Source organism: Cricetulus griseus, chromosome 2 (genome assembly GCF_003668045.3).
Source record: "Cricetulus griseus strain 17A/GY chromosome 2, alternate assembly CriGri-PICRH-1.0, whole genome shotgun sequence".
NCBI lineage: Eukaryota > Metazoa > Chordata > Mammalia > Rodentia > Cricetidae > Cricetulus > Cricetulus griseus.
In genome coordinates, this window is record NC_048595.1 from 434,768,881 (window position 1) to 434,782,882 (window position 14,002).

The window sequence follows — 14,002 nt, forward strand, 5'->3', positions numbered from 1 at the left end:
TCTTTAATGTCCAGTTTTCCAGCCATCATCCTGCTAAATACTAGACATCTGTGTTCAGTTGCCTTACCGGCATCTCAATGAGCTTATTAAAACTGAGCTCTCCAGTGCTCCCACATCCTTCCATGTCTTTCCTAGTCTCTCCCATCTCTGTTAGTGGGTCCATCAGTCATTGATAGCAGAGCTCAGAAGCCCAGATGTTTCCTTTTCCACATTCTATATACTGAATCCATCAGCAAATGCTTTCATTCTGCCTCCAAAGCAGGACCAAAAGCAACTTGAGGAGAAAAACTTATTTGGTGTGCATATCTTGAGTCACAGTCCACTAAGGAAAGCCAAGCAGGAACTCAAACTGGGCCTGAACCTGTAGGCAGGAGCTGATGCAGAGGCCATGGAGGAGTGCTGCTCACTGGCTTGCTCCTCATGCCTTGCTCAGCCTGCTTTCTTACAGCACCCAGGACCAACCAGCAATTAAGACTGTATGGGCTTGACTGTAGCCCATTCTTAGGGAGGCATAAAAAAAATTCTGTAATCACTTTAAATGGCACTTGAGGAATCACCCACCTCACCCCACTCCATGGAAAGCAAACAGCTTTTTGTCTTACACTTAACAACTTGGTTTCTGTGTCTGTCTGTCTTTCTGCCCTTCCATTTGTCTTCCTGTCTGCCTCAGTAGATTATAAGATTCAGGAAATGGGCTATGTTTTCTTGTTTATATGGTAATCAGTTGATAAATATTTGAGTAAATGAATCATTTCTTATTGACCCAGCTTAAGAAATGAATCATGTGCCTAGCATAGACAGGTGGAATTGACAACCAGGGAGTTGCCAAGAAGCATCATCTATGCTCTTGGGAAGGTTTCTCTACCTTTGCAGGACCCCCCTTCTTCTTCTTCTTCTTCTTCTTCTTATTATTATTATTATTATTGTATTATTATTATTATTATTATTATTATTGTTATTTAGTTAACATACTAAAGTTTTGTTATGATGACTTTGTATCCTGTCCTTAATGTGTCATCTTAGGGTTTCTGATGCTGTGAAGAGACACCTTGACCACAGCAACTCTTAAAAGGAAAACATTTAATTGAGGCTGGCTTGTAGGTTCAGAGGTTTAGTCCATTATTATAATGACAGGAAGCATGGCCCTCAAACAGGCATGGTCCTGGAGAAGGAACCAAGAGTCCTACATCTGGATCCACAGGCAACAGGAAGAGACCGAGACAATGGGCCTGGCTTGATCTTCTAAAACCTCAAAGCCCACCCCCTCAGTGACATACTTCCTCCAACCCCACTTCCTAATAGCGCCACTCCTTAGTGACCAAGCATTCAAATATATGAGTCTGTAGTAGGGGCCATTCCTATAGAAACAATAATATGTTAACAGACTTCACTCATTATGATCCCAGTTTTCCTTTCATTCTCTCCATTTACATTTTAGCAAGGAGTTGCCATGACCCCCCTCCAACCCCCCCTTTCCCTAATTGCTATGCAGATCTCATTTGGTAGGCCCTCCGATAGCAGTCCTTAGTAGTAGTCTCCTGCCAGTCCCATGTCTGCATTTGGCATTGTGTTGACAGTACAGGTATATAGCTCCTGCCTTTGGAGAACATCACTGTACCTGTGATGCCAAAGGTGGTGTGGAGGTATGGTAAAGCTCTTTACAGACTAAGCCCTTCCCACAATCCATGGGCAAAAATACACACTGGTTAAGTGGTCAGGGAAGGCATCAAGAGCAGAAAATGGGCCATTTAGGGACATTTTATCTTGGGGAGAAACACTAAAATATTCTCTGGTGGCATTAATATTCAGAACTGTCAGGAATGCTCACTCCATCACATACATGCACTGCTAAACTGAGACGGCTTATTTTGTTCCCCAAGGCCCAGAGCTGCTGATCAGCTCAGTTCCCAACCAGTGTTAACAGCTTTTACAGGAAGAAATTATGGCAAGTACTCAGGCCTCTTCCCTTCCTCTTTTCTTATCTTGTCCAACGCCGCGTCTCCATCAACCCCGGTCCTTAATGAGGTCATCGGCTCTGTTCATACGGTGAGACACTGTCTGTGGTAATACACTGCTTGCTGAGCCATGCTTGAGAGGACTCTGTGTTCAGCTGTGGGGAGAATTAGCCAGTTAGCAGAGGAGGACCTGGATAGCTTGACAGCTTTTCAATCACAGCTCCAGATCTGGATACTTTAACAGCAGCAAGTGAGAAGACCAGTATTTTTACAGAACAATTTATCTCATCCTTACAGATGTCCTTGTAAAGGGTGACAATCAGGGTATGGTGACGCGCTCCATAGGAAAAAAACATAATGATTTTCATGGTATCCGCATATCATTTACATAACTGAAATCTGTAGTGTCTCAGTCTTAATTTTGCTCAGAAGTTGCCTTTCCACCATCATTATTCTAGTAAGTCACATGATAACACTGATTTTTAACTTTCTGTCTTTTATTATTTTGTTTTTTTTTTTCCCTCATGTACCCATGTAAGTATGTGTCAACAAGTAAACAACAGCTACATATCTCAAAAAATGGTTGTGGCTGGGATTTTTTTTTTAACTGTAGAAACACATGACAGAAACATATATCAAAAAGCATAGCAAATTGTAAGCCAGTTAAGTAAACCAGATGTGAAACTAGAATGATGGTGGGATTATACCACATATCCAATGTAAGGAGAACACCTTAGAAGCTGGGAGACAAGACAGACCATATATGGAGGAGTGGCTGCTCCCTTTTAGCAGCAGCAGTAGGTCCTATACCTGACCTCAGACAGAGATTGCTCAAATAGAGACCTTCTAGAACACCCAGACACTAGGAAGATTTTTTTTTCCCCATTTTGAAACAATAGCCGAAAGAATTGATAAAATTTACATTTTAGCAAGGAGGAAAGTAAACCCAGAAATGAGGGATATCACTGCAGAAGCAACAACAAAACAAAAAAATTGGACAATAAACTCAAGTACTTAGCATAAATGGCTGCCTTTTGCAGTAATTTGATTACTAAAAAAAAATTTGTCACTATTCTTTTGATTTTTGTTGTGGTTGTTGTTGTTTGAGACAGTCTTTCTCTGTGGGTTTGTAGGCTGTGCTGGAACTAGCTCTTGTAGACCAGGCTGGTCTCGAACTCACAGAGATCTGCCTGCCTCTACCTCCCGAGTGCTGGGATTCACTCACTGGGAGTCACTATTGTTTTATGTTTAATTTTGAAACAAGGTCTTACTTTGTAGCCTAGGATGGTCCAGGCTGGCCTGGAACTCATGGCCATCTTTCTGTGTCTCAAATTTTGAGATGGAGGCACTAGCCCAGTGTAACAGTGTTTTCTCATATGTTGTACAGCCACCTTGGCATGAGGCCAGTCTGTGAGATGCTTCTGCTTGTAAGCAATTGCTTTCACTCCAGGTTGTTGATGTCAGTATCCATGTATAGCTGAAAACAAAGTAGCTAACCTTGAGATCAAAGTTTCTGTTGAGCATTTACAGTTACAATCATTGTGATACTTTACATTGGTTGACACATTGACAGGATCTCAACTCTTTGAGAAGGTAAGCTCTGGACACTCCTGTGAAGGACTATGTAGATTGAGTTAGCCTTTGGGAATGCCTGTGAGGGATTGTCTAAATGAGGTTAAATTAGAGAGAAAGACCATTGTTAACTGGGCTGGGGTCTTGAAGTAAATAAAACAGAAGAAAACAGAAGGGAGCTGAGTGCCAGCATTCATTACTGTCTGCAGATACATCGTAACCAACTGCTTCAAGCTATCACCAAAATAAGACTTTCTCTTTTTAAGTTATTTTTGTCTAGTATTTTATCACAACCGTAGAAAAAGTAACTAATATAGAAACTGATGCTGACAAGTGGGTCCATTGCTGTGATTCCCCTGACCATGTGATTCCCAGGCCTTTGGAGCTTGTTTGAAGGACTGTGGAAGACGTTAGATTCAGGGTTAGAAAAGCATTGGGTACCTACATAAGCAGAGCTTAACAGACCATTTTTGGTAGACTCTTGAAATACAAGGAGATGTGTACAATGGAGATCCAGCTCAGGTTTTGGAGGACAACAAGGATACTATTCAGGACTGGCTTGAGGCCATTTATGTGATACGCAATAGTGTTCTTCTCATGTTTTGGGAACACAGCAGTAATGGGGATGTGTGCCCTTCGCCACTGTATATTGCAAGTCTGACACTTGTTTTTATTTTATAGAGGCTCTTACAGATAAGAGATTGCCTAGAGTCAGTATTGGAATCAAAAGACCACGTGGGCTTTCCAAGTTGAACAAAATATATTCTGTAGTATTAAATGATCTAAGGGGACAAGAGGAGGACAGTTATGATTTAAAAGTAATGTGTTTGAGAGTCAAGTTGACAGGGGGCAGGATTGTGATTGGTTAATATTAATTATCAACTTGAAGGGGTCTAGACTCAACCAGGAGACAAGCCTGCTTATGAAGGATTCTCTAGATTAGGTTACTTGAGGTAGGGAGACCCACACTAACCATCTCACTCCTGACTGTGGGTAAGGTGTGACCAGCTGGCTCCAGCTCCTGCTGTCATGACGTGCTGTTCTCTCTAGGGAGGAGCAGAAATCAACCCTTCCTTCCTTAACTTCCTTTGGTCAGGTATTTTGTCTCAGCAAGGAGGACAGTAACTAAGACAGTCACAACACTTTGCGTTTTCAAAGCGGGTAGGTACATTTGAAGGTTGGACTGTCTTTCCCGTGTAGTCCAAGGCTTTCTTCTGTTCCCAAAGGTAACCTCTGAGCTCAGGCTCTTGCACTCAGGATGCCTGTATCTTAGAGGAAGGGAGGCATTCTAGTGAATGGTTACCAACTGCAAAGAAGAGTCATGCTACTCTTAAAACAAGCTATATTTCATTTTTTCTGTGGAGAACTTCTCCCCTTTTTTGCGTGATGTAAGATACCTAGTTTTGATTAAGATGGTATCTTCTCTTTATTTTAAAAATGAACATTTCTGTGGATCAAAGACGAAATAATAACAACCACTGCTCAGGGTTGGAGCAGGATGTGGGGTTCCGCCTTTGCTATTTTAATTATATCAGAGCAATTAGACTTATAACTCAGACTTCTGGAAACCCATTATAAAGATAAGGAATTCATTTTACTGTATTATGCTCCAAACTGTAAATGAGATTTAAGATTAACTGTCTAATAGGTTGGACTCTTAATTGAAACTTCCTTCTGTTTCATTTTTATATCTCTGCGATTCACCAGGAAGCTTGGTTTTTTAAAAGGTTTCAAAATTACCGATTCTTTAAAAAATAAGGTTCTTTTTAGTTAAACTGAAGTTAATTTCTTTTTAAACCAAAGCTTTTTTTTTTTTTTTTTTTTTTTTTTTGGTTTTTCAAGACAGAGTTTCTCTGTGTGGCTTTGGATCCTATCCTAGCACTCTCTCTGGAGACCAGGCTGCCCTCGAACTCACAGAGATCCGACTGTCTCTGCCTCCTGAGTGCCGGGATTAAAGGCGTTTGCCACCAATGCCCGGCCAAATCAAAGCTTTTTGTTCCTTTAAACTATCACTTTCTCACTTCTAACTAGGTGGAGTTGTGTGTGTTGCTGTTGATGATGGTTGAGTAACATGAACACGGGGCAGTGGGGGAGGGGCACCCTAACAAAAAGCACAGTTCCTACTGTCCTGCCCATAACATGGCAGACACTGAACCAATCCTGTATTTTATTATTGGGTTATAAATCCCATGCGGTAGATTTTTGATGAAAACAATAGCCCTCTTAGCCAGCGGAGTGTAGCTGGATGTGTGCTGCGATGAGGTAGAAGGAATATGCCTGAGGACAGGCCGTGGAGGAGTGAGTTCATGGTTTTGGCAGAGGTGCATCAGGCTTGGACTGCAGTCCACAGAGAGTGTTTGGACGTGTGGGAATGAGTACAGTGGGTCCAGGGGCTATAGGGAAGAGGTAAACAAGGCAGGAACTGGAGACAAGTGCATGCTGGGTGCTCCGTAAGTAAACCAGTAGATGTCAGAGGAAGGCAATAACGTGGCTCGCACTCTGACTGAATGCTATTTGTGGGAGTCAATGGAGAGCAAGCTCCGGGTGGCTTATTAGCTGATTTTTCTTTTGCTCATTCAACATGTATTCATCTGATGCTCACCTTGTTTTGTATCCCGTCAGGAACGCACAAGGACATGCATAGCTAGGGTGGGAAGACAGGGTACAAAAACTGCACTGGGTGTGACAAACACACAGGCTGGCGCTTACCAATTGTATGGAAGTGAGACCCCAGAAAAGAGCCAGGTTAGGGTGAAGGAGTATGTGCAAATCCGTGTGTTTAGATGGTGCCGGGCTGGCAATCGATCAGGTACTTGACATGAGGAACTCAGCCATCTTGGTGGTAAAATGTGCAGCTCAATAAATCCCTAGTAATTCTTGGGCTGAATGAACTCCACAGACATAGTCCCCAGCCCAGAGGCCTCTAGAAATACTGTTGTCTTGATAGATGTGTGCATCTAAAAATACATTTTATAAGTGATTGCCAGACTTCCATGATAATTCCAGAAGAGTAGAGTCATTCAGGGCCCAACCCACCTTCCAAGCTTGAAGTCTTTTAACTTCATGAAAACAAATGGAGGGGGTAGTACATAGGGGCATCTGCCCTGGGTTTTGGTGGCTGATTGCTCTACTAGTCAGTCATGCATAAACACACAGCTGTCTGCCGTCCCGTGAACATGGATAGACGCTGCCCCTCACAATGGCCGGGCAGTCCAGATTTAATTCTGAGCAGAGAATACTGATTTCATTGGCATTTTTGAGATGATAAGAGGTCCAGGGAAGAAATGGAAGTAATTTAATGGCTTGTCTTGACAAAAGACATCCACTGCGGAGAAACAAACACGTGTCTCGGTTAAGGAAGGGTGATGCATTTTAAATGTGTGGACGTTATTATTCATTGTCTTGTTTTGTTGTCTTTCTTTTAAGGTAGGAAATGTTGTTCTTTGGACTGAGCTAAATGCTACTCAGCATAAAAGGCTCAGTGTGGAACAAAGCATTCGGACTGTGACTAATTGGCTCGCACTGGGCTAATGAGAAGACAGAATGTCTCTAATCAGCAACAGAACAAACAGTCACTAAGGGTCTCTCTCCTTCCCTCCTAGGACTTCCTTCGCTGGGCATCTGGCTGGCATTCTTGTTGGGCTGATGTACACTCAGGGTCCTTTGAAGAAAATCATGGAGACATGTGCAGGTACAGGACAAAGCACCTCTGGCCTGACGGCAGTTAGAAGTTCCTTTTCAGGCTGGAGGGATGGTTCAGCCCTTAAAGGCTCGCTCACAATCAAAATATAAGAGTTCCTTTTCATGTTCATGTGCACAGAAACAGCCCCAAGAGTCCTCGTGGCTCATGTTGGAGACATCCTGATATACTGAGATTTTTCTTTAAACCAAGAGATGTCAAGATAGCCATCACAGGTCCTCACATTTTGCCCCACAAAAGAGAGTGCACACCCAAATTTCAATTCTGAGGTGTTCTTAAGGAACAAATGCTGGTATAGACTTTTACCCTCAGCCCTAATGCATTCACAGAAAAACTGCAATTTTCCTCAAAGCGTGAACTTACAATAATGTATTTTTCTATAAAATTCCTTGAATTAATAGATATGCCTGGCAAGGTTACATACAGAAGGAAACCAAGCCTAGACTGGCGTACCAGTAATTTGAAGAATTCAGAATGACCACCAAGTCCTTGGTGGGCAAGACATTATTGTCATGGGAAGCCAAGCCATGTAATTTATCTCTTGAGGTTTGGTCCCTGCTTTTTATTTTCTATGTTTTTTTTCCCTTGCTTTTCCCCCTCTAAATTGATGTTCAATGAAAATGTTTTATTTAGTAGCGAATGCATTTAGACCCTTTAATATAAAATAGTGTACCGTTTTTGACTTGTAAGGCAGCTGTTTTGCAAACACTTGTTTTATAGACTATGTGAATTCTAATATTTCATCTTTTATTCATAGGAAATCTTCTGAGACTATTTTACCTTTTCTTGAACCATAAATAATTTGTTTTCACAGTTTGTGCCAATGACTGTTGTTCTTGAGAACCATATAATATTCACGGCATTTGAAAGCTTTCTGGGCCCTGCTTTGCAGCCTTTATTGGCAGGTTGTTTTTACTTTGGGGTGATTTTTACAAGCTATGCTGTATCTACCCAAATTCCCATTTCTGTGCATCCCCCCCCCCCCCCCGTTACCATATCCAGTGTGCACTTGGAGGAGGCAACAGGAGCTGCCTTCACTAATGGTGCCGGCTCCATCACATTCTCAGCACAGTTGGACAGTGCCTCTCTAGTAATGAATACTAATACAGGGGAGAGTGCATCATCTCGATTCACTTTTCTGTGTCTCAAGATTTAGCAGTTCCTAAGGCTCTCTGCACATGATTGGTTTAATTTCCAAAAAGGATTTCCCCATGATTATAACATTTAAAGTTATTTAAACCTTCTTTAAGACCATAGCTGGTTTGTGTGTGTGTGTGTGTGTGTGTGTGTGTGTGCTGACATTTTTACATCAGTCTTTTTTTTAAAGTAACACAAAAGAGAATTAATTTTTAAAAATGGTCTGCAAACCATTTTCTGAGGAAAGCAGAGAAAGGACAGCTAGTGAGCCTAGAATTGAAATGACACAGAAACTTGTAGAACATTGCCAAGAGTGCAGATCCTGCTGTTTTGCTTTTCTTAAGAGAAGTCCTGGAACTTTGCCTGGGCCTCTTTCTGTCTGGTTCACCTGGGCCAGGGAAAGAAAGTCCTTTAGGAAGGGGAGGGAACATTGCTCTCCTAACACCCTTGTTAGAAGGCTTTTTCCCACCACAGCTTTTCTGTTTTTTGACAATGGCTTCAGAGCCCAAAGCCTGGTGCCCCATGAACAAGAATCACATGATGTCACTTAGCACCTGTAAGGAACCACAGTGCATGCAAATTAGTTTCACTGACACACACCTACACACACACACACACACACACACACACACACACACACACACACACACACACACCTACACACACACACACCACACACACACACACACACACCACACACACACACACACACACACACACACACACACACACACACACACACACACACACACACACACACACACTGTCCCCTCAAAGGTTGGCTTCAAACAAACGAAGTTTGTTTTAACAATTATTTAGAAATCATTTAAAGTGACCCTGGGCTAGCTCATGAAAAACTGTGTACTTGTTGGAAAGAGTAGCAGCTAAAATCTTATGACCACGATTAAAATGTGGGTTTCCTTTGTGTTTAGGCATTTTTTCCTCCACTGTTGGGTATCCAGGACAGCAGTACTACTTTAATAGTGCAGGTAAGTTCATGTCATTTAATACAGTTTAACTTGTTTTTAAAAACTACAGAATTTAGGAGCATGGAGACGCTTTTAAGATAGCATTAGTTTTGGATGTGGAATAACTCACATGGCACCCAGGTGTACCCTGACTCTTCCTAGAAACCAAATGGGGTGGGAGTAATCCAGGGTGCATCTGGTAGGCTGTTAGGGAAGATGGTAACTCAGGCATGAAACAGTCGTCTAATTGGTGTGAAGCCTCTCGTGTACAGTAAGATACATATTACCCCCAAGACTCCCACTGGCAGAGTGTTTGGATTGGTCACAGGGATACAATTCCACACTGTCTATCCCATTTGCACATCCAGAAAGGCTCTTACTTGCCCTACTAATATGCTAAGGGTCCTGCAGCAACACATAGCATCACATTGGCCAGAGACAAGAACATAAGTGATCTTGCATGTGTCCTGTAGGGGCAGTAAGATAGGATGATGATCTACCGTGCTAACTAAGGTGGTGATCCTATCTCCATCACCATCAGATTGCTAACCTATACAATTGAAGGTTCAACTCCTGCATGAGAGGAGAGCATGGGTATTTAGGACGTTTAGGTGGATGTTGCAGTAATAGGTACTTGGGTGTCGCAATGCTTTAGACTAGATGTGATTCCCCTTAGATGCTTACATTGAAATCCTAGCCCCGGGGGCTGGAGAGATGGCTCAGAGGTTAAGAGCACTGGCTACTCTTCTAGAGGTCCTGAGTTCAATTCCCAGCAATCTCATGGTGGCTCACAACCATCTGTAATGAGATCTGATTATGTATACAGAACATTGTATACATAGTTAATAAATAAATCTAAAAAAGAAAAGAAAGAAATCCTAGCCCTGATCATGACAGCAGAAATGGAGCCTATGGTATGAAATCAGATCACCATAAGGTAATGCCCTTGGTAATGCCCACATGAGGAGGACTCTAAGAACTTCCTAGTCTCCTGCTGTTTGAGGATACAGTTGGTAGCAGTCAGCAACCTAGGAGAGAAAACTCACCAGAATTAGAGCTGACATCCTAACTTGGACTAGCACAACCTGGATCCACAGCATACACTTTATAGTCATATCAGTCAACAATGGCCAGAGATTAGATTTGTGACTGGCAGCCTTTTGTATGAAGCTCCAAACAGCTAATGGTTTAGACACTAAAAGCTTTATTGCCCATTTGGCTCTGTTCTAACTAGCTGGCCGTTCCTTATATCATGAGAGCAGGCATTGACAATTCATAAACGACTGGACAATGACTGTGCCCAAAAATCTTATGAAAATAAACACTGTGTTGATTTCAAAACAAGGTTTTGATTTTGTTTGTTTTGTTTTAAATCCTGGCTTACTTAGGCCGTTAACAGTTACAACAAATTGTTGTTAATACATATCTGCTGGTTTATCTTGATTGTCAGTCTGACTTAATTGAGAGTTGCCTAAAAGATCAATAAAGGGCACATCTTGGCATGTCTGTGAAGTAATTTCCATAGTCAGTTAACTGAAGGGACATGACCTTCTTTGAATGTGGGTGATAACATCCAGTTGGCTAAAGAGCCCTTGTAATAAAAGAGGAAGAAGAATGAAGCCCACCTACTAGGACTCTCTCTCTCTCTCTCTCTCTCTCTCTCTGCATTTTGGCCCCACTGCTTCCCCTTCAATGATGGCTCTGCCTTCCCACAGGCCCCCAGCAATAGGGACAGGCAGACATGGCCTGAAACCATGAGTCAAAATATTAAGTTGCTCTCTTGGGTATTTGCTACAGTGATGAGAAAGCTAACACTGTGTGCATGTAGTATATACATATATATATATACATACATATGCATATATATGTATATATGTAAGTATGCATATGTATATATATATATATATATTGCTTTGGGTTTATTTTCCCATACAACCATACAGAGTGTTTTTGTTGTTGTTGTTGTTGTTTTATTTTTTTTTTATTTTTTTTTTTGTGGATGGGTTTCAAGGCAGGGTTTCTCTGTGTAGCTTTGGAGCCTGTCCTGTAACTCTCTCTGTAGACCAGGTTGGCCTTGAAAGCACAGAACCTGCCTGCTTCTGCCTCTGCCTCTGTCTCTGCCTCCTGAATGTTGGGATTTGCTACCACCGCCCGGACTCCATACAACTTTATTAAATCACAGACTGTTATCCAGCAGTACTCTGTGCAGATCACATTACAGAGTGATGCTATGGGCACTGTAAGAGAACAAACAGCAGACCCTCTCTTAGAGTTTATAGAGGAGGTAATTAGAGGTGGGTATATAAGGGTCAGTATATAGGCATGGGTATTCAGAGATAGGTGTACAGGCATGCGTGTTTAAAGTTGGGTATATAGGGGTGGGTGTAGGTATTTCGTGGTTGGTATATAGTTGTATGTAGAAGTGTGTATATAGGAGTGGGTGTTTAGAGGTGGGTATATAGGGGAGGGTATATTTGAGAAAAATGAAACAAAAGAGCCTGTGACACTAATTAGATGATAATAAAAGCTAAGCCATGATGTCATGTAGGTGGATAACTAGGTAGTAATCAAAGCATGTGTTGAATTTGTCCCTACTCCTGCTCGTCAGGTTCCACCTGCAGCTCTCTCCTGGAAGACTTCTACTCTCAGGGAGCATGCTCTGCCCTGTTCTTCTCTTCTCACTGCACCACAGCCTGGACAGTGCCTTTATTATCCTGTATTACCTGTTACACAATGTCTGAGAATGGTTTTCCTACTCTGCTACTAGGTTTCCAGAAAGAGCTCACTCATTCTCTTCTGTTCCTTCTAAGCAGCAGTCCAGACAGGAGTACTGACATGGAGGCAGGGTCACTGCTCTGGGAAGGAGGAACTGAGTTGCATGAGGCTGACCAGAGGAGGTGGTCAGGATAACCATCACAGTTCTACCTCTCATTGTGGTGCCCCTCCCTCATCTTGCTGACTTGTACTCTCCAGGAGGCAGAGGACAAGACAACTAACAGTTTGAAGTCGATAGAGGGAAAGGGGCTTCTCTAATGGCTCACTTTTGTAAATCTCTACAAGAAATAACAGTGGAGTCTGGGGAGAGAGTTCTGTCAGGAGAAGCTCTTGCTGCACAAGTGTAAGGACCTGAGCTTGGTCCCCAGAACCCAGGTTTAAAAATTAAGTAAATAGCAGACACAATGGCATAAACCTGTAACCCCAGCACCAAGGAGACACAAACCGGTGGGTCCTAGGGACTTTCTGACCAGCCAGTCTAGCCTGGATAGCAAACCCCAGACCACTGGGACACTGTGTCCAAAACACAGCACCATGAGGGGGAATGACACCTGAGGTTATCCTCTGGCTACCACATTCGCGTGCAAACACACACACACACACACACACACACACACACACACACACACACACACGAATGCACGAGTGCTTGTGCTCACCAGCAGCCTTCTGGGTAAAAAATACTAGCTCTACCACACTTAGGCACAGACATGGTTTGTCATGGACTTCCTGGCCCTGACAGCTGAAAACTTGAGCTTAAGAAGGCTGAGTAATTTGGTCACATTTGCACAGGTAGTGAAGGGCAAGTCTGGGACAAGGATGTGAGTCAGTGAATCACTGCCCCTGCTTATCAGTTGTCTGGGCATGTAAGATTCCCAAGCTTCTCTGACAACTGAACTTTGGGAAACAAAGTAACCTTACTTGCTGGCTCCCTTCCTCCCTCCCTCCCTCCATCTCTCCCTGCACCCTCTCCTTTGCCACATTTACTTACATTTTCTGAAACCTCTCCTTTGCCTCCTTCTCTCTTCATCTGTGAGAGGCTTTGGGGCAGCAGACACACAGACTGGAGAATTCAAGGCAGAAATCCAAACTTTTTTTTAACCTTCCTTTTTGATGACCTGTAAGATTAACATATTTATATTCCTTCCTCTGGAGTGACTGGATTTCTTCAAAGACAGCACTACAGAGGGTCCAGGTGGCCAGGCTCATGGTCATCTAAGCCACTTTGATGCGAGTGTACGTATCTCTTGCAAGTAATGATTTATTCTTAACATGGCCACTTTCAGCTAGGCCAGTTTCTCTGACCTTAGAGGTCAAAGAAACTAAGGAAGGTTTTAAAAGCTGTTACCAATTTTTCCAATCTGTGTCGTTTTTCTTGATCTCTTTACTATGAAACCCTGGAATGTGTATAGGATCAGGTGGAGCTGGTAGCAAAGTAATGATAGCCAGAAGCAGAAGCTTTTTTTTTTTTAACTATAGAGCCGAAGTATATAACTTATAAAGTATTTATCACAACATAATTTAAACTTATTGATCCTAAGTATTGGTTGTTAGATTTCTCTGCCCTTGTTTATTATGAAGACTTTAAAACACCTGATCGGGCCATTAGAAGAACAGCTGTTGAAAAGTTTTGTTTCTCATGGACCCACTATCGTAATAGATATTGATGGCATTTCGGTCTTGCTGGTGATTTATGATTGATGATACAGAACCTTTAAACCACACCAGTCCTTTTGACCTAAGGCACCAAAGTTTTCCTCATTCACTGTCTCCATGTTTTGTCTGACAAGTATGAAGTTAAGATTTTATAATATCCGTATGATCGGAGCTGTTGACTTTATTTCATCGAAACATTGCTGGGTTTTTAACAAAGAAGTAACATGTAGAAAAATGTT

The 14,002-nt window shown here is 42.3% G+C and overlaps 1 protein-coding gene across 4 annotated transcripts in view; it reads left to right on the forward strand.

Annotated features, from left to right (window-relative positions):
• LOC100756292 (rhomboid-related protein 4) overlaps positions 1–14,002 on the forward strand; it is a 118,833-nt gene that overhangs the window by 46,985 nt on the left and 57,846 nt on the right. For all 4 annotated transcript variants that reach the window (XM_035441058.1, XM_035441060.1, XM_035441059.1 and 1 more), the window contains 2 exons: positions 7,130–7,218; positions 9,297–9,353. In XM_035441058.1, the coding sequence (XP_035296949.1) occupies positions 7,130–7,218; positions 9,297–9,353 (146 nt within the window). The remainder of the gene's footprint in view (positions 1–7,129; positions 7,219–9,296; positions 9,354–14,002) is intronic.